At 38.9% G+C, this 27,097-nt stretch overlaps 1 protein-coding gene across 3 annotated transcripts in view; it reads left to right on the plus strand.

The window, feature by feature from the left end:
- The window catches only part of L3MBTL4 (L3MBTL histone methyl-lysine binding protein 4), a 442,113-nt gene that overhangs the window by 138,446 nt on the left and 276,570 nt on the right, over positions 1–27,097 (plus strand). For all 3 annotated transcript variants that reach the window (XM_019418424.2, XM_019418426.2, XM_019418425.2), the window contains exons 5-7: positions 4,456–4,547; positions 25,327–25,431; positions 26,727–26,862. In XM_019418424.2, the coding sequence (XP_019273969.2) occupies positions 4,456–4,547; positions 25,327–25,431; positions 26,727–26,862 (333 nt within the window). The remainder of the gene's footprint in view (positions 1–4,455; positions 4,548–25,326; positions 25,432–26,726; positions 26,863–27,097) is intronic.

A 27,097-nucleotide genomic window follows, 5' to 3' on the forward strand; every position in this document is an offset into this window, starting at 1 on the left:
CAGCAACCCCAACCTTCAGCAACCACCACTCTGATCACTCAGTAGCCACAACATTGAGGCAAGACCCTCCACCAACAAAAAGATTATGACTCACTGGAAGGTCAGATGACAGCAGTTTTTAATCAATAACGTATTTTCAAATTAGATTATGCAATATTGTTTTTAGGACATAATGCTATTGCACACTAGTAGACTACAGTATAGTGTAAACATAACTGTTGTATACACTGGGAAACCAAAACGTTCATTTGACTGCTTTATTGCAATATTTCCTTTATTACGGTGGTCTGGAACTGAACCTACAATATCTCCCAGGTATGCTTGTATGTATTGTCAACATGACTTTCAAAAGTTTTAGTCAATTTTACAAAGCCACCATGAATGGGTGAGCTTATTAATTTCCCTGTGGACTTAATTTTATGGTGTTTTTAAATTTAAAAATTACTTGTTAATAAATTTTTATTTATTTGTTGAGAGAGAGAGAGAGCAAGCATGGTAGGGGCAGAGGGAGAGGGAGGAAGAGAATATTAAGCAGGCTCCACCCTCAGTGCAGAGTCCAACATGGGGCTAGATCTCACCACTGTGAGATCATGACCTGAGCTGAAATCAAGAGTAAGACACTTAACCCACTGAGCCACTTAAGTCCCCCAAAAGTTATTAATTTAATAGGCATTTCTGCTGTGTCTTCACCGTGTATACTAAAGTGAAGCAATATTATATAATGGGAGTGTATGGGCTAGAAATTCTGTTTAAATTCAGATTTTTCCAGATGTGTGACCTCTGTAAGCCTGTTTCGTATAATTATAAAATGAGGTTATAAATCTGATATTCAATATTATAAGGAATAAATCTAAACATATACATTCGCACATATACACTTATGTACATGTACATGTACACACACACCCTAATTTGGCATTTGTCATATAATAGGTGTGTATTAAGTGACAGGTAATGTACAATCAAATATATATTGTACATTAGTAATGTTTGGCAGAAGAGTAATAATTGGAACATTTTGCTGTAGCCACTGTGTATAGTGAAAAATAAAATTTAGGATTTACTAACCTGTGTGCATATCTAATACTCTATAAAATGAATGTCGTGTCTGTAGTATGTTCAAGAAAGTTACATAAAAAATAAAGAAAATTTGGTGCCTGCAGCAGTGCTCTTTCATAACTGGTTTCTTCTCTCCAGGAAACTGGGAAATGAGTTGGTCACAATAGATACCTTTGAATTCATTTTTAAAGCCAAAAGCATCATGTCAGCAGCCTTTAATTCATTAAGCAAGTATTTATGGTCAAGCATGGTTATAGCCCAGGGACACACTGATAGATAGGATCAGTGAGATTCTTTCTTTTGAGGAGCTTACCTGCTAATTCTAAGCAAGCAAACTCGTTTCTTTCAGCTGGTGTGCGTCGCCTAGAGTCAGTGATGATGCGAGGCCTGCCTGTGGGCCCCCAGGAGCAGACCAACATGGTATTTCTTCATCTCACTGGCAGGCACTGTGTTGCTGAGTAGTTCTCTTGCTTTACGAAATATTTAATTCATTGAAAGTTGTTATTTTTGATATCATGTTTTCTTTTTCTGATAAAATTTAAAAGGGTTATTATAGACTTATGTGATCATACAAGAAGATCTTAGATATGATTTACTTCCGGTGAAATGATGATATATAACAATGGGAAATATGATTAAATTCAGAAATTACACACAATCTTTTTAGGAACACAGCTGTTGTAGAAAATGAGGTATCTATATTTGTTTTAGAGACAACACTGCTGTAATTTTTTTTGTAAAGCATATAATTGTAATGTAGTAAAGTGCTTATGTGAAAATGGAGATGTTGAATAATCTTACTAGGGAATCTTCAGGGTTTGTCAAATTGCTTTCTCTATTTAGAAAAATAAAATATCACATATTGTGGTAGAGATGGCAGTAAACTTGTAAGTGCTACAATGGTTGAACAGACTGTAAGCTCCTTGATGGAAATCACACTGTAATGTCCCATTATTTTCAAACAAAGCAAGAAAATCCATTGATGACGATTCTGTTAGCCTTATTTGATGATTAAAATGCTTTTCAAAATTCTCATGCTTTAGTAAGTGTATTTCTTAGCAAGAACATAGTAGTGTGTTGTGATTGAGAACTAGTAAATACTAATGTATATACATACTCTGTGTCTGTTTTTAAATTCTGAATTGATATATTTTCTTTGTAATCTGAGCTTAAATTATTCCCTTTTTGTCAATTATATATATGTATATATCAAAGGATAAATAGTATATATTGTTTATTTTTCATCTACTGGACCAGGGACTGGGTTATATTTCTGTTTTGGCAGACAGCACACTTGTTACATAAAGGAAGGCTCATCAAATATTTTTTAAATGATTAAAAGTCTACATGAATTCTTCCTATGCAACTTGACGGATTTTTATGTTTGTTATTCCATCAGGGTGCTTTATTGTCTTGAGAGGTTTGAAATGTTTGACTTAGAGGTGCATCTTACCACCTGTCACTACCTGTGCTCATGCAGTTCTGACCTTTTACCATCTGTACCTTCTTCAGGAACATTTTACAGCAAGATAAATGTTAAAGCTTACATAGTATTTTTGGCCACTCTTTTCCAGGATGTGTGCATATGAGTGTGTGTTTGTGCGTGCGGGTGTGCATGTGTGTGTATGTGTATGGTAATAATATTTGCAGAGAATTTTAAAACAGTAGAAGGCAACAAACAAGGAAAAATATTTACGTTAATCTCACTGCCCACACATAGCCACTATGAATATTTTGCTGTTTCTTTTCAATTGCTTTCCTATGCATGTGTGTTTGTGTGTGTGTACAAATATCTATGCATAGTGCCTAGCACAAAGAAGGTGCTTTATAAATATGTTGAATAAATGAATGTCTTAATATATGTCATTATTTATATTTTAAAATTTAGGATAATATAATTAATATGTTTTATGGCTTATGGCCTGACTTTGGTTTTTACTTAACCTAGAGAATTCTAAAGACATTTTGTTACTTAAAAAATATAGTTTTTGACAACTTCATAATCATATGTAGGTCATGTGCATATGTATATATGTATATGTATTATAATCTATTTGACCCTTCTCCCATATTAATACTATTTTGTGTTTTTGCTGTAATAATGTGATGTATATTTACTATCAACTGTTATCATGACTCCTTCCTTAGCTTGTTAATCCTAGAGGGAGAATGACTGGGACATAGAATATAAACTTAAAACAATTATCAATCCTTTTCAGCAGATTTTTATTATTTAAAAATATATTTTTATTGAATTACATTGGATAGCTATTGATCTAGAAAATTTGGAAAGCAGAGAAACGAAGTGCAGAATAAATTGGGAAGAAGCTGTAATCCTGGCAGCTGAAGATGACTTCATTTATGATTTTGATTTACATAATTTTAGTCTTATTTCCATTACATACTTTACCAAAAAGGATCATTTCGTTTTCTGAACTGCTGTTTATTTTCCCCCCACTAGTAGTGTATCATTAACATAGTCTTTCTCTGCCATTAATCTTCTATAATATTATAGCTTATTATTAAAATGACACGTCTGCACAATGCATTTAATTAGCCCTCTCTTGGTGGACCTTTGGTTTGTTTCCAATGTTTCATTATTATGAGGAGTCCTAGTATAAAAAAACCTTGTGTTTGCCCCTTGGGCATATTTGCTGTAATCGTATTAAGACAGATTCCTGGAAGCAGAATTGCTGGTTCAAGATATACAAATAGTTTTTAAGGCGTTTGGCATATATTTCCACCTTGCCTTCCAACAGGTAGTGCCTATCGACCTTCACTCCACAAAGAGGTGTGAAAATGAAAGGAGATTATAAAGATATTTTCAGGGCATTCACCTTAAAATGGACGAAATCATGCTGTAGAAAACCTGTAGCTGTTGACTCTTCTTTGAGAAGAGTAATAGGCTACCCATTTTAAGTGCTTATCAGTGGTTTTCTTGAGGGTGAGATACATTCACAGGCCTGCTCTAAAACAGGAAAAGCTGGGGCGCCTGGGTGTCTCGGTCGGTTAAGCGTCCGACTTCGGCTCAGGTCACGATCTCACAGTCCGTGAGTTCGAGCCCTGCATTGGGCTCTGTGCTGACAGCTCGGAGCCTGGACCCTGTTTCAGATTCTGTGTCTCCCTCTCTCTCTGCCCCTCCCCTGTTCATGCTCTGCCTCTCTCTGTCTCAAAAATAAAATAAACGTTAAAAAAAAAATAAAAAAAAAACAGGAGCAGCTGTAGGTGGACTGTTAGATGATTTTACTAAATGCTCACAGAAAGTAAGAGATACAGGTTTTATTTATTTATTTGTTTATTTAACTAATCAGCCTGCTTGTTGGGTTTATCTTCAATTAAATATTATTCTTCTATCACTAATTGTTTCAAGAAAAGTCACTGTGTTTTCTTTTCCAGTCCCCTCAGTGGCTGCACAGGAAGCTTGGTCTTGGGAGCAGTACTTGACAGAACAGAAGGCTATAGCGGCACCCGTGGAACTGTTTTCCAAGGTGAACCACTAACTGTTGTACATTTTTGCAAGGAGTGGACACTTAAGAGAATTAATTAAAAGGAAATCATTTGCCCAGATAGAATACCCACTTACTTGATTGTAGGTCTTGCTGGAAAATAACATAAAACCCATCGAAGCCTTTGTGATTCAGAATGTGTGCTCTGGGGCTGGACTACCTGGGTTTGAAAGTCAGTGCTACCATCTCCCTGCTCTGTGACCTTGGGCAAGTCACTCAGTTTCTCTGTGCTTCAGGATCCTCACTTGTAAAGTGGGGGAAACTACCATACCCACCTCCCTGGGTTGTTGGAAGACTCAGTCAGTTGTACACCTAAAGGGCATTGGAAGCCACATGCACGTACTAAATCGCAGGTACTAGTCTTTCTTTGTATTAGCACATGCCCGCCCAAGGATCAGGCTTGAGGAATCCGTTTTAATGTGGTGCATGAAAGTGGTGGATCAGGCAGCATGTTGGAGGAGATGGTGAAACCCCTTAATCATGTTCTGCCTGACTCTGACAATGTCCAGAGTAGCCTGCGTGGGCTTGCTTGACCAAGCAGCTGTTGGCATGGAGGCTGGTGGCTTCGGGCGATCATCTTTACCCATGGTACCAAATCTTCTGCTACCCTTTCTATTCTTGGTGTGTGCTTTCAGTATTTCAGGGGAATTTATAGAAAAAATTCCATCAGATTTGCATCATTACATTGCATTTTAACCTGCAGCGAGATGCTAACACTTTTTATTTGCTTTACTTTTCATGACATTCCTTGAGTTATATCTAGTACTTTTCATTATGAAAAAGGGCTAGGGGTTTTAATCCTGACTATAGTAATAGAATGGGGGAGAAGAAGTGAAGCAAATAGGGAAAGAGAAACCAAGTGCTGGCAGGTCACGTTTGCAAAATACTGAATATATAGTACTTGAGCCAGTCTTCACATCAGACGCCTTTATGGATCTTTGGAGAACCCAGATGCATGGGTATTCCTGAGACCTACTGAATTAGGCCCTCAGGGGGGTGTGGCCTGGCACACTGTAGCTTGAGAACCTCCTCGGGCTTCTGGATGCAGGATAGAGGTCCGGTGTGGTAGTATCTTGTAAGAACCAGGCAGAGGCCCAGCTCAGGAGTCCAGTACCTGCTGACTCCTGATGAGACTGTCATGTGATGAGACCTAAGGTGTTTGCTCCACTAAAAGCAGGTAAGGTCCCTACGTAGGGGGTCTCTTCTTCCTTCTCTTTCATGTTTCCTCACAGTTTCTGTTCTAGATGTGCTCATGGTCAGTCAATGTTGAACAACTTCTGGGTAACCTCTTTTCACCTCTGAGCATAGGTTCTTTTTAAAAAATTTTTTTAATGTTGTATTTATTTTTGAGACAGAGAGAGACAGAGCATGAGCAGGGTAGGGGCAGAGAGAGTGGGAGACACAGAATCCGAAGCAGGCTCCAGGCTCTGAGCTGTCAGCACAGAGCCCAACGCGGGACTTGAACTCACGGACTGTGAGATCACGACCTGAGCCAAATCGGATGCTTAACCGACTGAGCCACCCAGGCGCCCCTGAGCATAGGTTCTTAAAGAGAGTTGCTTTGGGGAAATCCAGTGTAGCCTGTAGTTGTTCTTTTCCTCTGTCCCTGGGCCGAACTTGTGTCCTTGCTGTGTGGTCACTGCAGGGCAGGAGGGTGGAGCGGGCCAGATCTGGAAATAGCTAAGTTCTATCAGGTGCTATGAGCCCAAAGGGAAGATGTAGCTTGTGAGTCCAGTATGCAAGGTTCAACCACAGGACACAGGCCAGGCTTGTAACCCAGTGGCTGGGCATGGATGAGAATCACTGTAGGTATCCAGAAGCCACAAAAATGTAAGAACAGTCAGTGATTGAAGTCAGAACCTACATGTAGCAAAATTGGCCATAAGTGACGCCGCGTCTGAGTCAGACCCGTGTATGTGTGTCTCCAGACCAGGATTCTCTCTTCCTTCCGCTGCAGATTGAAGCACATGTTAGGGTGTTAGGCTGGAGTGTGCTCTCATTTCCAGAGCTGGTGACAGAGAGCTGCTGGGTTCTGGCCAGTGCCTGCATTCTTCCATCAGCTCTACCAGTGAGTGTAGTAACACTATTGCTCAGTTTCTCCTTGAGGACACAACACTTAGTGCAAGAACCCCTGCAGAACAGAGAATTTCTCCCCCAGATTTTCCGTCGTGACCTAGCATTAATTAACTAAAAAAACCTCTAAGGGGGCAAATGTGAGATTTCTGTTCCTGAAATAAATCCATATGGTCATATTGGGAACTGTGTAATAATAGGTTATGGTTCATAAAGCTTTCTCCCTTGACTTTATAGAGATCTGATTAAAGAGGTACTGGCAAGTCCTAGGGGAGGAACATGTAGCGTGTAAAGACAGGTGTGGGTTCCCTTTGGAGGGTGTAAATAGCATCCATGAGTCTGTCCACTCAGTAAAGATGAGCAGTGAGTAGGAGATAATCTTTGAGGATTCCTTGGCTAATAATGTGACTTCAAAATATGACTTTCTTGAGCTTGTGGACTCTAATTTTTGTTGACTCTGAAAGTGACCGTAAAGTATTAGCATGTGAGAAAGTGGGCATGTCTGATGTGTCGACATGCCTCTCTCTTCACTCATAAGTTAACAGTCAAGCTGCTCATGTTTTTGAGGCTCTTTCTGTAAAAAGCACCATGTAAGATCTGGACTGAAACACTAAGGAGTTTATTACATGGTTGCTTAAAATCTTGCCATCCTAGTTGGGATGTAAGATATGCCCTAAAATGTGACAACAATATGAGGTAGAATATTCTTGTCAGTGGAATGTACAAGTCGTGAGTTTCCTGGGTGTTCCATGCAGAGGTGGGATCTCATCCATCCCTGAACAAGGAGAAAGCTTACCAGTTATTACCTCTGATTTGTCCTGATGACTGAAGATCTTTGCGCTCAAGATACAGTGTTACTCTGCACATTTATATTCTAAGATGAAATAACATGGTTTATAACTGAAAATAAGTTTCAGTAGAGAATAAAAAGGGCCAGTATTCTAAGAAGGATGATCAGATTAAACTCAGTTTTGGATTGGCATTGTGCTCTTGACTGTTCTGTCCATTTTTATTGTGTAAATATTATAATAATGGTGTTCAGGTCAGCCAGCTGAGATGGAACTTCTCAGCTTTTGAAAACTGAAATAGTTGAAAATAAAATGAAATAGTTTGCATATCCTGAATAGAAAACTATTAAAATATATTAAGTATTACTTTACTTTTAATATATAATTTCCATCCTAATATTCAAGTTTTAAAAGATGTACCGGTGACACAGAGACATACATATGTGATCAGTTCCATCATGCAAACCAGGCATATATATACATATATATATATATATATATATATATATATATATATATACACACACACATATATATGCATATATATATATATTTGGCAGGACAGAGGCTTTTATACTTTTTTTTATTAATTTACATTCAAGTTAGTTAGCATATAGTGCAACAATGATTTCAGGAGTAGATTCCTTAATGCCCCTTACCCATTTAGCCCATCCCCCCTCCTACAACCCCTTCAGTAACCCTGTTTGTTCTCCATATTTAAGAGTCTCTTCTGTTTTGTTCCCCTCCCTGCTTTTATATTATTTTTGCTTATCTACCCTTATGTTCATCTGTTCTGTGTCTATAAGTCCTTGTATGGGTGAAGTCATATGATATTTGTCTTTCTCTGACTAAGTTCATTTAGCATAATTCCCTCTAGTTCCATCCATGTAGTTGCAAATGGCAAGATTTCATTCTTTTTGATTGCTGAGTAATACTCCATTGTATATATGCCACATCTTCTTTATCCATTCATCCATCGATGGACATTTTGGCGCTTTCCATACTTTGGCTATTGTTGCTAGAGCTGCTATAAACATGAGGGTGCATGTGTCCTTTCGAAACAGCACGCCTTTATCCCTTGGATAAATGCCTAGTAGTGCAATTGCTGGGTCCTAGGGTAGTTCTATTTTTAACTTGTTGAGGAACCTCTATACTGTTTTCCAGAGTGGTTGCACCAGCTTGCATTCCCACCAGCAGTGCAAAAGAGATCCTGTTTCCCCACATCCTCGCCAGCATCTCTTGTTGCCAGCATCTCTTAGCCATTCTGACAGGTGTGAGGTGGTATCTCATTGTGGTTTTGATTTGTATTTCCCTGATGATGAGTGATGTGGAGCATTTTTTCATATGTCAGTTGGCCATCTGGATGTCTTCTTTGGAGAAGTGTCTATTCATGTCTTTTGCCCATTTCTTCACTGGATTACTTGTTTTTTGGGTGTTGAGTTTGGTAAGTTCTTTATAGATTTTGGATACTAAGCCTTTATCTGATATTTTGTTTGCAATTATCTTCTCCCATTCCGTCAGTTGCCTTTTACTTTTGCTGATTGTTTCCTTCTGTGTGAAGAAGCTTTTTATTCTGATGAGGTCCCAATAGTTCATTTTTGCTTTTGTTTCACTTGCCTCCGGAGACGTGTTGAGTAAGAAGTTGCTGCAGCCAAGATCAAAGAGGTTTTTCCTGCTTTGTCCTCTATGATTTTGATGACTTCCTATCTTACATTTAGGTCTTTCATCCATTTTGAGTTTATTTTTGTGTATGGTGTAAGAAAGTGGTCCAGGTTCATTTTTCTGCATGTCGCTGTCCAGTTTCCCCAGCACCATTTGCTGAAGAGACTGTCTTTATTCCATTGGATATTCTTTCCTTTGTCAAAGATAAGTTGGCCATACGTTTGTGGGTCCATTTCTGGGTTCTCTATTCTGTTCCATTGATTTGAGTGTCTGTTTTGGGGCCAATGTGTATATTTTTTAAAAAACATATGCTTATTTTATTTGCACACAAGGTTTTTGCATGTCTATAGGTCTATTTTGAATTTATTTTTGTATAAGACAAAGTGAAGTTCTTTATAATTTATGATTTATTTTACCATCTGGGGTAGGGAGTTTACAAGGATGTAAACACCTTCTGTTGTCAGAAAATGTAAAAACATTTTGTCTTCATTACTGGTGAAATGCGCCTATCTTGATTTGATTCACACTACAATATTTTTCTTTTGTTTTGAAGTTGGTTCCAAAACTTTTCTCTCATATCTCTCCCTGCCAGTCATCTAACCATCCGCCGTATCTTCCCAAAGCATTCCTCCTGACCTGTTGCCTATCACAAATTCAAATATGCCAGCCAGGAATCAAAGTCCCCACCGTCTAGCCCTCTCTGCAGAGGCACATCCACACAGAGCTTCTTCGGTGCCTGCCAGGCTGGTCCACGCATAGACCATTCAGAGTCTTTATCCAAGTGTGAGGCCTCTGTGTCTCTTGTTCTCTGATCTTCCTTTGTAGGTCCATGCCCCCCCAAACCCTTTCCTTTCCTGAAGCTGTCCCACCCTGCACTCTGATCTGTGGACTTGGCAGCCTCTGTCTGCCCAGCTCATGCTGGTGGGAGTGAAGGTCGGGGACAGTGTAGGACTAGCAAGAAGACAGGTGCCACCCCCAGTGTAATCTGCCCATGAGCAAGTGGGACCTCCACCTGTACCTGTCCCTGCACTCTGGGGGCAAGTCTGACCGGAGGAGTACAGCTCCTGCCCTTGTGCTAAAACCGCCCTTGTCCCACAAACCACACTTCCCCGTTGTCCTTAGTCACTGGCCCAGAAAGCTCTGATTTTTATGCCCAGCAGATGTTCCTGTCTCCCAGCCAGTGTTGGATAGCCAAGCAAATAGGCTAAATGCGTGCTTTAGGTCCCTGCAGGTCAGAGACAGTTACATATTTTAACATGATTGGTATTTCAGGACAAGATGAAAGTTGTCCTGGAAAAACTAAAACTCTCCTAGGCTTCTCAATGTGTCTTTTATAGTGTAGTATATAGTTGTAGTTTGAATTTTATATAGCAAGGGAATTGTTTCTCTTTTTCTTTCTTTCTTTCTTTCTTTCTTTCTTTCTTTCTTTCTTTCTTTCTGCTATTGTAACAAATTACAATAAACTTAGTGGTTTAAAACAACACAAATTTATTAAGTTCAGGAAGTCAAAAGTCTAAAATGGGTCAACAGGGCTATGTTCCTTCTGCAGGCTGTAGGGGAGAATCTGTTTCCTTGCCTTTTGTAGCTTCTAGAGGCCACCTGCATTTCTTAACTTGTGGACCCACATCACTGCAACCTGTTTCCATGGCCACATCTCCTTCCCTGGTCCTTTGGCATCCCTCCTGCAAGGACCTTTGTGATGACATTGGGCCCACCTGGATAATCCAGGATAACCTCTCCATCTTGAGATTCCCCACTTAATCACATCTGCACAGTCCCTTTTGTCCTGTAACATACTGTATTCACACATTCAGGGATTAGGGCATGGCTGTGTTTGGAAGCCACTGCCCACAGGTGCATCCCCTTTCCACTGCTGGGCTGATCTGGCCCTGGCCAGAGTGACTTCTCATGGCCAGCCCCCTCCTGTCATTCTCTTGTGATCTCTGCAGCACACCCTGTGGCAAAACAAGGGATGCATCATCCTTAGCTCAACATATGGGTCCCACCTTTCCCCAGCCAGCATGCACAGCTGCTTGGCCGTAACCTCTGCTTCCTGAGAGTGCACTTTCTCCTCTGCCAGACCCACTTCTCCATCCCTCAGGGTCAGTGGGCCCAGCCTCCTCCTGCCTCCTGCCTGCTCATTAGTATTTTGTCATGTACCCAGCCTTCCTCCCTTGAGGTTTATGCCGTCTCCTCCCTACCGTTTCCACCCTTACTACTTCATTGGAAGTAGTACCGTTTCCACCCTTACTACTTCATTGGAAGACTGCCACAGTCTTGTTCTCATCCTTGCACATCCTTTGCCCACATGAGCACCTGGTATCTTGAGTCCCTCCCCCCGGGGCCTGACCCTCCTTTCCAGCACAGTCCACCACTGCACACCACACTTGCATAGATCAGAACCAAACACCTTCTGCAGTGTGGACCTTTATTTTTATAAGTTTATTTACTTTTGAGGGAGAGAGAGAGAGAGAGAGCTCACATGGGAGGGGCAGACAGAGAATCTCACGCAGGTTCCGAGCTGTCAGTGCAGAACTCAACTTGAGGCTCGAACTCACAAACCATGAGATCATGTCCTGAGCGAAATCAAGAGTTGGAGGCTTAACTGACTGAGCCACTCAGGTGCCCCTGCAGTGTGGACCTTTAAGTCCCACTTTGTGGTCCCGTCCACTTCCAGTGCAGCCTTTTCTTCCCCTTATTTTCACAATACCAGTTTTTCCTTTCATTGACACTTGTGGTTGTTGAATTTGTCCTTTTTCTTCCTTCTTGCTTCACACCTGCCCCTGGCCAGGCTAGGCCCCCTGTGTCCATCATTTCAGCCACTCTCTTGCCAGGATCTTCAACTGCCTTGTCCCCCTGTCATCCTCTCCCCATATGTGACCGCCCAAACCCCGGCTCTGGATGAATCATGTGTGCCTAACTTCTGCACCTAACTAAGCCACCAGGCACTGCTGGAGAAGAACCCACAAAGCCTTGCAGATTGGTGGCACTGCAGACCTACAGTCTGCTGAGAGGGCAGTGCCTGGGCATCTCTCTGGGTCATCAGTCTGAGCGCCACCTGTTTCCTAGGAAAACTCTTCTCTCAGGCACCTGCCCTCCCTCCCTCCCCCCCTCCCAGCAGAAGGAGTCAGTCCCTTGATGGATGTGCTATGTCCTTCCTCCACTTCCTGCCACAAACTGTCACTCACACGTATTCATACATCTTTCCCGAGTTGGATTGGAAGAAATCTTCCTGCTCCTCGTCCCTTTACCTATGCTCTGGAGCTTTCCAGTTTCTGCTTTTCCAGAGAGAATTCATCCACTACCCATCAGTCATCTCATGTCCTGCTTGTAAGTTGCCTTCCCTTCTGAATGTTTATATCTAGAACATAAGTATGCCTGTCTGTCCCATCTTTAGGAAAGCATGCTGTCCCTTGGTCCTGCCCTCCTCTCAATAGCTCATCTCCTTAGTCTGGTCTAGCTTCTTGAAATGTTCACCTGAATTTTCTCTTTTCTTCATTTTCTAAACTTTACCCACCTTCCAAGCACTGCATCCTGGCCTTACTTCAACCACTGCCAAAACTGTGCCCGCAGATGATTTCATCCTTGACTTGACCTACACCTTGACTTACATCCTTGACTTACACCCCCTCTGCTCCAGGACTCTGTCCGTGGTCAGCTGCTGCTTTTGCTTGTTCCCAGCCACTCCTCACCAGGTGCTTCCGAAAGTCCTCCTCTTCTCCTGGGCTTCCATCTAGGGCCCCATTCTGCATGGCTCCCGGGGCATCTCATCCATCCCCGTAACTCGAGTTCTGCCTAGACCTCATGGAGGCCATAACCTCCCAGACCTTTCTCTTGGTCTTCTGGCCTCTTCCCCAGCGTGGCCCTCAGCAGGCTTACACTCAGTACATGAAGACCGATTCCTCTTCTCAGTCTACCTGTGTGAGTCTGCTTCATGGGCTCCTCATCCCTGGGAAGGGCCCTCTACTCTCGTTGCCCTGTGGCCAGCTGCCATTCCTCCTCTCTCTGCTTGAGTATGTCTGGCAATCTAGTCTGCTCATGTTTTGCCCCTTCAGTTCCTTCTCTCGGCCCCTACCATTACTGCCTTCATTTGGGAGTAAGCCCTCCACTTCATTTTGATAGCAACTGTAACAGATTTGTTTTGCTGGAATGATTGTTGTAAATTGTGGTTCTGGTTGTCATTTGTGTACATAGCATGTCTGATGGCTTTTTATGTTGTTCTGTGTGATTGCACACAAGTGTGTTTTGTGTCTGGGTAGAACTGTAATCTCTGTGAAGACTGATGGGTTTCTTTCTTTTTTAAAAATTCCCTCTGCTTTGTGATTCTCTGGGAGAGGTGCACTTTTGAGCATCTTTAATTGGCTTGGTGCTTGGACATGTGCTTCCTCAATAAGACCTTTAAATTTTTATCCCCTCAATAGAAGAAGGACTCTGATGTGTTTCTCTGACTCTTAGTTTTTTTTTTTTTCTTTTTAACGTTTATTTATTTTTGAGAGAGAGAGAGACAGAGCATGAACGGGGGAGGGGCAGAGAGAGAGGGAGACACAGAATTGGAAGCAGGCTCCAGGCTCTGAGCCATCAGCCCAGAGCCCGACGCGGGGCTCGAACTCACGGACCGCGAGTTCGTGACCTGAGCTGAAGTTGGACGCTCAACCGACTGAGCCACCCAGGCGCCCCTGACTCTTAGTTTTTTAACTGAAAGTGGAAGATACTTCTTAGGGACTTTGAGGAATTACATAAAATGTATATAAAGTGTTTAGCACAATATAGTGACTGATATATAGTTCACTTTATTAAATGCAAGAATTCATTTTCTAAATGTCTATTTATTTATTTTGAGAGAGAAAGTGGGGGAAGGGCAGTGAGAGAGGGAGAGAGAGAATCTCAAGCAGCCTCTGCAATGTCAACAAAGAGCCTGATGTGGGGCTTGATCTCATAGACCACAAGATCATGGCCTGAGGCAAAATCAAGAGTTGGAGGCATAATTGACTGAGCCACCCAGGTGCCCAAATGTAAGAATTCTTAAAATTATACTTCTCAGATTCTAGTCCTTTGCTCTCCCCAGAACTTTCTCTCTGCCCTTCTTGACAGTATTTATTCAGAACACCAGCCAGGACCAAGTCTCTCGAGACTTCATCCTCACTGGGACTTGCCTCTCTTTGACCACAGTAATGCTCTTGGCTGCCCCCATCAAGCATGGCCTATCAACTGAGGTGTTCCATCTCAGTTCCCTGATCTTCTGTGCTTCAGGGTGAGTGTCAAGTCTGAAAACCACCCATCATTGGAGCTTCATCTGAAATCTTAGTGTTGGTAGATACTGCTATGCCACATCTTCTACTCTTGTTGTGATGCTGCTCCTTCCATCTTTATGAGGAAAACAGATATATTTCCTCATTTGCTCTCCTTTGTCTCCTAAAGCAAGGCAAAATCATCATGTGGATTTGGTGTTTCTACTTTTTCTCCCCCTGCTTCCTTTAGCAACATCTTTTTCTTGGACACTCCTTAACACATTTTTGTATTATACCCTGTCCCTCTACATCTCTAAAATCTGTAGTAATCTGTTACGATTTTGGAAAGAAATACTTTGTGTCCTGATAAGGAAATTTCAGCCATCTGTAGGATGATGTGCTGTGGGGGGTTCTTTTGGAAAGAGCTGGGGGTATTTGGGGAACAAAGACACCTTCCCAATTTAACCTCCTAATGGCCCTAGACATGACAGCTTTATTTGAACACACTGTTGTTCTCTCTCAACTTTCCTTATGAAGTCCAAGTGAAAGAATAGCTTACACACTCTCTCTAAATTTAACTTCTGTACCCAGACCTGAATTATATTTTTAAAAATCTATTTTTTAAATATGCCAGTACATTAAATAGAATCTGAAAAACCTGTGTCTGTGTTTTGTTTTTTATAAAGTCTGGATTTGTGTTTAGCTTTGCAGGTGCAGAAAAATGCTGCCATGAAAATTCGTATTTGTTATAACCCCCTGTAGAACAATTTCAGACAAGTAGGACTTTTTCAACCAAAACAGTTCAGTCAGATGTCAAGTTTTTGTGCTTTGAATGTGCTTCCAAATTACTTGCTAATCACTGAGAACCCTATTGTAGTTTTAATATAGATCCTTTTTAGATAATACTTTAAATATTAATCATTAGCCACATTGATGACCATGCATGGCTTTTTTGGTAGTTGTATAAACAAAAATGAAATACCTAATTATACAATGAATTCTCATGTGCTTAGAATCAGATTATAGTCTCTTTCCAGGTGCTCTGTCAAATACTTAAAGTGTGTGCTTGTTTGTTTTACTGTTTGTTTTTCTCTTCTGTATGTATTTTGCTGCCCCATTTTAAGATAACATCATTGATACTTAAGAGTTCTCCTAGGAATAAAGAAGATGTGAGATATATATATATATATATATATATATATATATATACACACACACACACACACACACACACACACACACAATGGAATACATACATATATGGATATATGTATACATACATCCATATATGTATGGAATATATACACACACACACACACACACACACACACACACACAATGGAATATTACCTGGCAATCAAAAAGAATGAAACCTTGCCATTTGCAACAACATGGATGGAACTAGAGTGTATTATGTTAAGTGAAATAAGTCAGTTACAGAAAGAAGAATATCATATGATTTCACTCATGTGGAACTTAAGAAACAAAACAGATGAACTTAGGGAAAGGGAAGGAAAAATAAGATAAAAACAGAGAGGGAGGCAAACCATAAGAGACAAATACAGAAAACAAACAGGGTTGCTGGCATGGTGTTGGGTGGGGGGATGGGCTAAATGGGTGATGGGCATTAAGAAGGGCACTTGTGATGAGCATTGGGTGTTATATATAAGTGATGAATCACTAAATTCTATTCCTGAAATCATTATCACACTATATGTCAACTAACTTGGATTTAAATTTTAAAAAATTAATTAAAAGAAAGAGTTCTAGGGAAAAACATGTTTTGAAAAAAACACTGTGTGTATTATATTCACACCTTTGGTTGGGGTTTAAATCACAAGGCATATTGAGGGCATAGAAAGAAGTATATTTTAAAACTAGACTCCTTGCAAAGTGAAGTCATTTAAGCTGATTAATGGCTGGTACTCTGAAGAACGGAGAGAATTCTCATTCATGTTCATTTCTCATGTTCTCTAAAGCTGTAAGTTCTGGGGCAAAACTGAAGATCCATCCTGAACTTGTAGCTCAGGTATTTTTCCTATTCTTAGAATCCACTTCTCTGTAATGGTGGGATTCAAAATACCAGAGGCCTGGGAAATGGTTTAGCACATCTGAAGTAGTGAGGCTGGACAGTCTGATCAGGATTGCCTGTTCCTTCTTGGGGTGGGGGAGGCTTAGAGCCCCTGTACAGTCTGCTTATCTGCAGTTCCAGCTGGAAGCTGAATGTCGTGTTCAGAGATGTTCAGAGGAAGAGAAATTAAAAGAAGAAAATAGTGGTATTCAGAATCAAGAGTAGATAGTTTTCACAGCTCTTCTCTTTCAGTGAAAGCAAATTTATACTAGAAATATCTTTGTCTTTTTTCCCTAGAAGGGTTTAGTCATTTGGGGAAAAAATATGTGGTTTATTGTTGTAGACACTACACTCAGATATTTGTGGCATCTACTCAGTGATGGCCAGTGAATTATCAGACAACTTCAGAAGTTATTTTTAAAAGTTGTTTCTATGCAGTATTTTATTTTATACTGTGTGGGTTCTTTCTCTTTGTTCGTAAAGATTTTTGTTGGTATAAAGCTTCCTAAATCCAACAGTATGTCACCCACTCTGCTAAGTGTTTTCTTTTTGTTTCTGAGACTATAATTCAGTCAGTGGGTAGGTTAGGGTAACTGGATTTACACACACACACACACACACACACACACACCAGCCAAATTTCTTACTACCAATAAGGTCAGTAGTTCTGGAGAAATGAGAATTTTTGCATCTGAGATTATAGTAAAATAGATTCACAAAAAAGCAGTAGGAATTATATCCACTAATTTATTAAAGAATACTTTTGTTGTATCATGAGTTCTGTGTTCTCTTTTTGTAGAATGCTTCTTGTTATAATCTTGGCAGCAGTTTGGGATACAGAATTAATCTATGAAAAATGTTCAAAATAACAAGGAAGTAGTCTCTAAAATGAGAGTTTAAAAATACACAATCAGCCATCCTTCACTGCCATCTTAACTGAAGCCTTGCAGCGAGTTATGTTTAATTATGTAGGTGATGATTTTTCCCCATTAGCCTAACAAATAGATGGCAAAAATAGGCATCAGTTGAAAAAGCAGGATTTGAAGCATGCCTTGTTGCCTGGCCTGTATATCCGTGATGAACAGCTGCGGTGAACTGCTTTGTCTGCTTAGCGAAGACTCCTAAATATGTTGTTTAGTCAGTGGATTGATTAATGACAGATTCCCTTAAAGGACAGCCATGTGGCTCTTAATCTTTTTTTAGGTCTGAGACCCTTTTGAACATCTAATGAAAGCTATTGATAATCTCCTTAGAGAAGTGCTTAGATCCATTTGCACACGAAATTTTAAGGAGGCTTCTCGAGTCCCTGAAGACATCATAGATGCCACTCTTACTCCACCATTAAAGTCATGGACCCCGCCCCTGCCCCACTATTAAAAACAGCTACATTAAGGTGTAGTTTAGGCAAGAATAGAAAAACAAATGTGCATATGTACATGATTGGATGCTCTGTGTGAGTGTGTGTATGTATATATGGATGTATATCTGTGTCTATCTATAGATTTACATATATTCAAGATCTCCATTTTCTCTGTGATTAAAACCAGAGGAAGCCAGGAGGGATTCTAATATTCCTGATAGGTTCTAGTGTTAGCTCAGGTGAAAATCATAAAGCTCCCTGAGGAGAAAGCAAGAAAGGAGTTTCATAACCTCTCATAGTCTGCCAGTATTTGCAGTGAATAGACTTGAAAGATGAAAGATTCATTGCAAGATACTGTACCGGGGGTTTGGGGGGGGGGAAGCTTTGAAGCTTTAGTAATGCACCAGAAAGTTGGAATTGAAAAGTAGGTGCAGAAATGTCATTGTCCACGAGTTGTCTATAAAGTCCTTGAAGGTATCAGGAGATATTGATAACATTATAAAAGTAAAAATTATCACATTATGGAAAATTTGGGTATTTCTTCCAAGCCTGAAACCTGGGTGTCAGTTTAAAATTCCCTGCCATCTTTGTCCTCTGCATCCAGCCGGTCATCAGGTACTGCCTGTCTTGTCTCCTGCGTGGGTGGTGAACCTGCCCTCCCGCCTGTTCCCAGCTCCGGCTCTGCATTGGTTGTGGTCCTCATTGTCACTTGTCCAGCCTCCTGCAGTGTTCTGGATTGCGGTTCAGCACACGGACCCGGGTTTGAATTTGCAGTCCAGGTTTTTACTGACTAGCTGTGAACGTCTCTGAGCCTCATAGGTGACATGGGGATTGTATAGTTCCAGTACAGTGAGTTTTAAGGCTTAAATGAGCGGAATTAGGTACTATACATGGCACATGGCAAATTCTCAATTATCGGTAGATATTAAAAGCCTCCGTAAGCATCTTTCCTATTTCTAGTCTTGCTATTTTTTAAGTTAATTCTCCATACTGCCACTAATAAGATCTTTACAGAATGCAAGAATTTTTTTTTCCTCCCCTCTGCTTAAAAGCTTTTTCTGGCAATTCATTGACTAAGAATAAACTGAAAGTTCCTTAACGAGACACACAAGGCTTCTTGGGACCTATGTCCTATCTACTTGCCTGGCATCGTCATCACTTAGTTTTGTGTGTGTGTGTGGGGGGGGGGGGGCGCACATTGATTTTTTAAAACTAATTATAATGCCATTTAAAAATTCTAATAAGACAGAAGAGTGTAAAAAGGCTTTCTCTCTGCTGGCTCCCCTTTCTAGGTGAGCCACTCAAAATGATTTCATGTATATACTTCCAGGTCTGTATTATGTAGTTATGCAGATATGTGAATAATGCTTATATAAATAGTTGTGTTCTACTCATCTGATGCTTGCTTTATATGTATCAGTATGTCATGGCTATCATGACACCTCAGCAAATTCAGGTCTTTTTTTAATAGCGGCATTGTATTCCATTGTATTGTGTCTGTTTTCTCTCCCTCTCTCTCTAAAGTTAGTTTTGCATACATTGCTGTGGTAGGCTTATAATTGAGTTAGTCTTCCCAGATGGATACTCACGTGTCCTAATGATAGTTCCGTTTACTCCCCTGACTTAAAGTGCCACCTTTAGTCCGTATTAAGTTCTCATATGGCATTTGGGGATCATTTAATGGTCGTATAGTACATATTCAGACCACACATTTTAGAGATTTTAAAAACTCATTCTACATTTTAATTAAAAAATAAAAGTTTAAGAATTGTTGAAGTCTTTAGTGAGTGTGATGATGTTGATCTAGTATACTGATTACTCACTCATACACTAAAGCCAGACACACATTGTGGTCTCAGGAGGCACATTACATAACCTCTTGTGCCCCAGTTTCATTATCAGTAAAATGTACATAATGCCTATTTCATATGGTTTTTATGATGATTTAATGAATTGGTATTTATAAAGTGCTTAGAACAGGATCTGGCCCAGAGTTAAGTGCTACGTAAGTACTTGTTGTATGAAAGCCATCTGTACATGGCCTGATAAAGGACAGTTCAAGCTCTATACACATCCCTCCTTGTTCCTTATTCCTCAGTTTGTTTAGTGAGATAATTGTACCTATTATAAGTTGTTGGCTATGATAGCAAGTGTTTGGTGGTCCTTCAGATAGACCTGTATTGTCCTGGATATTTCGATCAACTGTAAATTTGGACTCCTTTTGTTTTATCAAATGTTAAGTTAACAAGAATATCACCCTCAAAACCTGGCAGGTTGATTCTCTCTACTTCTCGTAACTTCTCTTTCATTGTATTTGTCTTAGGAGAATGTTTCTTCATGTTCCCTTCTGCGGTATTTGAATGATTTTTTTATGCTACCAATTACATGACTGATTGTTTCCCCATTGAGTAAAAAAAAATCATCAAGTGTTGACCAAGAGTTAAATTCTCTGTGGTCAAGTTGTTTATATCACAGTTTGCCTACATAAGACTTCTTGCTATCTTACCTGTCGCATTTAAAATCGTGATATTTCAGCCTAGGAGATACACATTGAGATAGTTTGAGATTTTGAAGATGTTGCTGAGATAAACCATCGAAGAAGAAGACCACTAGATTCATAGGCAGTGGTATTTGTTGTCATAAGAAATCTTGATACATCATCTGCATATAAAATCCATACAAACATCTTTCCTTTTGACAACCATCATGTGAAGGATTGGAAACCAGCAGCCTGTGGTCCTGGACCAGGCCTTTGCATGGCATGCTAAAAGTGTGTGCTTCAGTGGCTATGATTCCCTTACATGCCTAATTTCTCCCAATTCTTTTGGCACTGAACTGAGATCAGGGAAATACCACTGATTTCCAACTCTTGCCTGTGAATAAAATAGAATGCCTGTGGGCATTTAGGTAGAATCTTCCACTTAGATAATCGACACTGTTCTGTAACATATATCCAGCTAATGGTCTGCTGGTGCTGATGGCCACCAACCTGCTGCAGTCTGTAGAGTGGGTCAAAAATAATCATTATGAGCATAATCTCTCTTGTAATGAGCGTCTCAGTGATAAACAGAGGAAAATGTCCAGAATTTCTCACGCATACCCACCAAGTGTCCAAGAGCTGCTTATGCCATACATTTATGACTTGGGAACAGAGATCTACTGGCACACACATGTGATGAAGAGTGCCTTATGCATCAAACTTCATAATGGGGTTTTGCTATTAGCCTGTCTACTTTGCTCTGGGCATGGTGTTTTGTTTTTGTTTTTCCTAATGCTCTGACTCATCTTACTTTTAAATAAAAAGTGTATAATTTGTACCTGCTCTTGCTATGTGGTATAGAACTGTGAGTAATTCTTCTTGTCTATCATCAGTGACAAAATTCATTATTTTGCAATTGTCTGGAAAAATACAATGACAAAACAAAACAACTTAACTTCTGTACCCCAGAGTGCACGGTGCACCCTTGGAAATGCCCTTGAGGCCTCCACCAGGTTTTGTGTCTCTTGTTCCATTTCCACATCTGTCCGCAGCTGTGGAGCAAAGAGTTAGCAGAAGATTTGGGTCCTTAGTTACAATTTGCTGCTAAGCAGGTTGTGTGACCTTGAGAATGTCTCTTAACCTCTCTGGGTTTGAGTTTATTTATCTCTAAAAGTTTTTTTCAGGTCCACAGACCTTACGATTTTTTATGACTGAGTTTAACAGACTATTGTTTGCTCTATGTGTGATTCCAGCTCCCTTTTGTCATCATAAAATATAATTTTACAACATGGCTATCAGTTATGTTCATAAAATATATGATATTTAGAGAAGAAAAAAATTAAATGTGCTATGAATAAACCATTAAACAAAAGAGATTGATGAAAGACAATGCTATTTCTCACTAAATGCTGCCTTTCAGATTGTTAAAATGAATGTTTGGTTTTTTATTTGAAACCCTCCAAAGAATGCTGTAGTCATTTTAGCCATGCAGCGTCCCTTACAATGTTATCTAAAGCTCCCAAATTTCACTCAAAAAAACCTCTGAAAAAGCTAACAAGAGTAATGTTGATCATCCTAACTCCTGGCTGTGAATTATTGTCAGTATCTTGAATTTGTCATTCACATGTGAAAAGAAAGTATAGTCCATTCCATAGAATACTGGTTCCTCCCCGTCTCCAGTTTTGTATTTGAAGTTTTGTTAAAACATGAAAAATGTTCTCCCAGTTTTTAACAGCTTCTTAAATTTCCTTTCAGCGTTATTAGTATACTCCCCGTGTCTCGCCTTCCCCTTCGCTTTCTTATCAGTGTTGTGTGTACACACATGTATGTGTGTGCAGTGCTTTTGAAGTTAACCAAGAAAATTTCAAAGCAGCGAACAGGAGGCAGTCACACAAAACCTGTTACATACAATCTGCGGGAAAACAGAGTAGATGTGAGAAGAAGGCTGGGGGAATTAAACACACACATGACATTTATTTTTGCAGAAATAAAATATTCTTGAGAAATCATTCATTCTTGCCATTTCATTTTGGGTTTTGTCATCCTTTAAGTTTCTCCTTGGAAGCTTCTAAAATGATCTGTGAATGTTCTTAACGACATTTTACAAGCCAATTTATAAAGCTATGAAAACAATTTCATGTTCATATAAAAAAGGCATTCACCCAGCTGTAGAGGATGGTGGAGTAAACTATGATACATACACACAGTGTATGTGAAATATTTCACACAGCTGTGAAAAAGAATGTGGACGTCACTGTGACCTGACATGGGGTGATCTCCAGGGGACATTAGGAAGTGAAAAAAGACACGTGCAAAATAGTATGTATAGTATGCTACCTTTTGTGTCAGAAGGAAGGGAAAAATAAGACAAAACATAAACATAAGTGTTCATTTTTACAAAATGAAATCCAGGAAGGACAGGCCAAAAAACAGCGAGGTTGGTTACCTATAAGAGGTAGAGTGTGGCGGATAGGATGTGGGAGGGAGAGGCACTCCTTTGAGAACTTTTTTTGTATAGCTTTAACTTTTGGAAGCATGTTAACATTCTACATATTAAGAGATAAAAATAAATTATTAAGAACCGAAAGCACATTTAAATCAACGAACTCGACCATATTTCAAGTGAATACCATAACTGCACTAAAGGCAGAGAAAAACATGAATCCAAGTAGTATATGAACACAGTTTTTAACTATATACCCCATTCTTGGATGGCAGAGCAGGGAGGGAGAATTGCAAGCAAATCTTGAAATTTTTCTGTAGATATGTTTATTATAGGAGTGTAGGTGATATAGTCCTGAAACTATAACAGATACGCTATAGAATTCAGTATATGAATACATGTGTGGACCTTGTTGGAGGAAAAAGACAAAAGTGGATGGAAAAAGGCAGAATAAGCCCATTAGGGATGGATTGGAATTAGACTTATCTGTCTGAACTTGATGTTTATAAAATATACATAAGTATGCATATATGTACATATATGTGTAAATGTTTATTATGTATGTGAATGTGTGTTTTCTATCTGACTGTATAATGAAGGAATTTTGACAACACTGTAATTTTGTGATCAAAATTAACATCACCAGAAAGAGGAGTCATGGATATCATCATGTGGCTCCAGATGTGATCTCCTGAGGACACATCATCACCCATATAGTATACTGGCAGAAAATGCATAACCCGAATGTAATCATGAGGAAACATCCGACACATCCAGAATGAGAAACTTTCTATTTAACAGAATGTTGGAGGGTAAAGACTATGTTCTTTAAAAATGTCAATGTTATAAAAGATAAATAGTATGAAAAATGTTCCAGATTAAGGGAGAGTAAAAAGACATATCAACTAAATTTAATATCTGACCCTAGACTGAATCCTGTTCTGTAGGGGGACAATGTTACAAAGTGCATTGTTGGATAAGTTGGAAACACCGGAATATGAATGGAAGATTAGTTAACAGTATATAAATGTTAAATTTACAGAAGTTGATAACTGAACTGTTGTTATGTAAGAGAATGTTCCTGTTCTTGGGGAATGTACACTGCCTGCTCTTTGGGAAAATCATTTAGTACTTAAGGGTAAAGGGCTCTCGAATGATTTAGAAAAAATCATAAGTACATGTGTATGTATCTGTGTATATCTATATCTGTGTACACAGATGTATGAGAGAGGGAACAAAGAGAAATGATAAAACAAATGAGGTCCTCTACTATTGTTAAGAATAACTGGGTCTAGGCAAAGGCTATGCATGTTCTCTGTATTATTTTGTTCTTGCAACTTGTAAGTTTGACATTATATCCACATGAAAATATTTTTTCCAAAAGAATAAATTTCACCCTAAAAATAAACACTAATATGTAACTAGTAATAAACTAATAAAATTAGTGATTAAAAATCAGCTCTTGATCTAATAGAACTACTAGATTTCAATCATTACTTTCTATTAGCATACTTATAATTTATCTGCAATTAAGAATAAATTGACTAGTAATGCTGAATCTGCTCAAAACTGCTCAAAAGTAATAATAATTTAGCAAGGCTGTGGGAAACAAGGCTAGTATTAAAGAAAATAATATGAATGGGAATACATTAAAGTCTATTACAAAATAGATTCCATTCACAGTAACAATAAACATTGAAAGGTATACAGAAATAAATGTAAGAAAGCATTTTTGAAGCCTGTTTGAAAATTTTAATAACATGTGAAGTCTCTTTGAAAATTGTAAAAACATCTTGGACAAACACAAGTGATTAGATCAAATGGAGAGGGAGCAAGCTCCTGAATTAGAAAACCCAATATGATAAAGATTGCTCTCTGGACAGTCATTATAAGCAAGTGAGACAATGTGATATAGGCAAATACACCAATGAACAGAATAGGAAGGCCAGAAATAGACCTACAGATATGTAGAAACATGATATAATGGTGATAACTTTGCTGAATAATGAAAACTGGAGACTATACCAAAAATTTTGCCAAATACTCTGTTTTCCATATGAAAAAATAGATCCTACCTCACACCATAGAACAAAATTAATTCCAGTTGTGTTGTAGATTTGAATATTAAGAACAGAAGTTTTAAAAGAACACCAGAAGAATGTCCATGTAACTTCAGGGTTGTGAGGGATTTCATAGATTAGATGTGCACACTGTACAGGGAATAATTGGTATATTTTACTACATTAAAATTAAAAAAAAATTCTCTACAACAAAGTTACCATAAAGAAAACAAAGAGCCAAGTCATAGACTGGGAATAGGTAATCATTATAATCAACAAAGGATTGTTTCCAGAGTGTGGCAAGAATTCCTTAAAATCACTAAGGAAAAACGGGCAAAAGGGATAAATGGGGAGTTCATAGGCCATGTAGTTTGTCATACGAACTGTTTCATAATGATCAAATGATCAAACACTCTCTGTGGGCCAAATATAGAAAAGCAGCCTTCTATCTGTAGAATCTATCTTTAACTATATATATCACTGGGATTTCAAAATAGTACAGTAAGTCCTTGATTGTATGCATAGCCACACCAAGTGTTTTAATATCAAATTGTGAAGATATTTCAGTAGCTAATGTTATATCATGAAATTTCATAGGACCAATCCTTTCCGGAGCACGAAAATGGTTTTCAGGTTGGAATGAGATTAGAAGGCATTGACCCCCGACATCCATCTGTATTCTGTGTACTGTCTGTAGCTGAGGTAAGAGATGGTGTTACTGTCTTGGGCTGAGTAGACAGTGACAGAAGAGAATTTTCTAGAGAATAATGAATTTGAGTGCCTTCTGTTATAAACAAGTTCCAGTACATTATGGATTAATTTTAGTCAGTGATGGGTGAAATACATTTCTCAATGAATTTTTTTTCCTTCTCTGAAGATTAATCTTTTAATAAGTCCTTTATCACCAGCAGTTACCCTTGTTTCCATTGGTAAAGTTTTCATCTGAGGTTGATGAAAATCAGTGAATCCCACAGTGTTACTTTTGTCTGTTAAAAGAGACATAATTATTTAAGTTTTAGCTGAACTAATGAGAAATGTATATGAAAAATGCCTATGCACATGAATTATATATTTATATAAATGCAAGCATTTTGTGAAAATTATATAGAATGAAGAGCCATTGATGAAAGTAAATGGCTTATAAGATGTAATATTTACTAAATGTTTTATATTATTAAAATGATGAAAACTCTGTATTTTTAATAACCACATAAAAAACACTATTCACTTAATTTACTGATTGATTATAGCTATTAAAATTTGTATAGCATCTCTTAAGGATGCATTCCACATTGTTTTATTATTTCCTTTATTAGGTATGCTAGATCTATATGTTAGAGTTGAAATGAGGCCATGTCCATTTTGGTTTTGCTCTGTACTTTAGCTTACACTGTCTTGGGATATGAATCCAAGCTAGACAGCAGGAGGTGGGGTTTCTGAAAGCAATATTTAACAGGTATTGAATTAACAAATAAACTTTTTGATTGATGGAGATGTAAATTGACCTCAGATTTCTAGAATGAGTAAAAGGATATTTTTTTATAGAAAAAATTCTAGATACTTAAAAGATAGTGTCTGTCAGCATTTTGCTTTATTCAGATGTCCTCTTTAAATTTGTTTTTTTTTAATTTTTTTTAATGTTTATTTTATTTTTGAGAGAGAGACAGAGAGCTAGAGACAGAGTGGGGGAGGGGCAGAGAGAGAGGGAGAAAGAATCTGAAGCAGGCTCCAGGCTCCAAGGTGTCAGCACAGAGCCCAACGCAGGGCTCGAACCCATGAACCGCGAGATAATGATCTGAGCCGAAGTCGGATGCTCAAACTACTGAGCCACTCAGGCGCCCCTCTAAATTTGTTTTTTTAACACAAACACATTTGTATGGAAGGATTTGTTCAAGTATGTTGATGGCACTGACAGAATATATGACAATTTTGTTAATTTTGTGTACCCTTCAAATGTGTGACACTTAATGAAGGATTGTAAACATTCCATTTTACAGGTGTGTGGTTACCGCCTAAGACTTCATTTTGATGGTTATTTAAGCTGCTACGATTTTTGGACCAATGCTGGTTCCCCTGACATTCATCCAGTAGGGTGGTGTGAAAAGACCAAACATGAATTGCACATCCCTAAGGGTAAGCCAGGTTGGAAAGAGAGGTTGTTTTATTTTAACAACATTTTATGAAACACTAACAAGAGAGCCTGGTGTGAATTGATTTTCAAAATGAAAGTTTAACCCACAAAAAGCAGTAAGACTACAAGGACACCATTTTTATAAATGAATAAATGTCTTTAAAAGAAAAACACCATTGATTACTAAGGTCAAATATTCTGATAAGGTACCTAAGGCAGAAATTAAATCTTTTGAGT

The sequence above is a fragment of the Panthera pardus genome, unplaced genomic scaffold, assembly GCF_024362965.1.
Source record: "Panthera pardus isolate Hobbes unplaced genomic scaffold, ASM2436296v1 HiC_scaffold_15, whole genome shotgun sequence".
Lineage (NCBI taxonomy): Eukaryota > Metazoa > Chordata > Mammalia > Carnivora > Felidae > Panthera > Panthera pardus.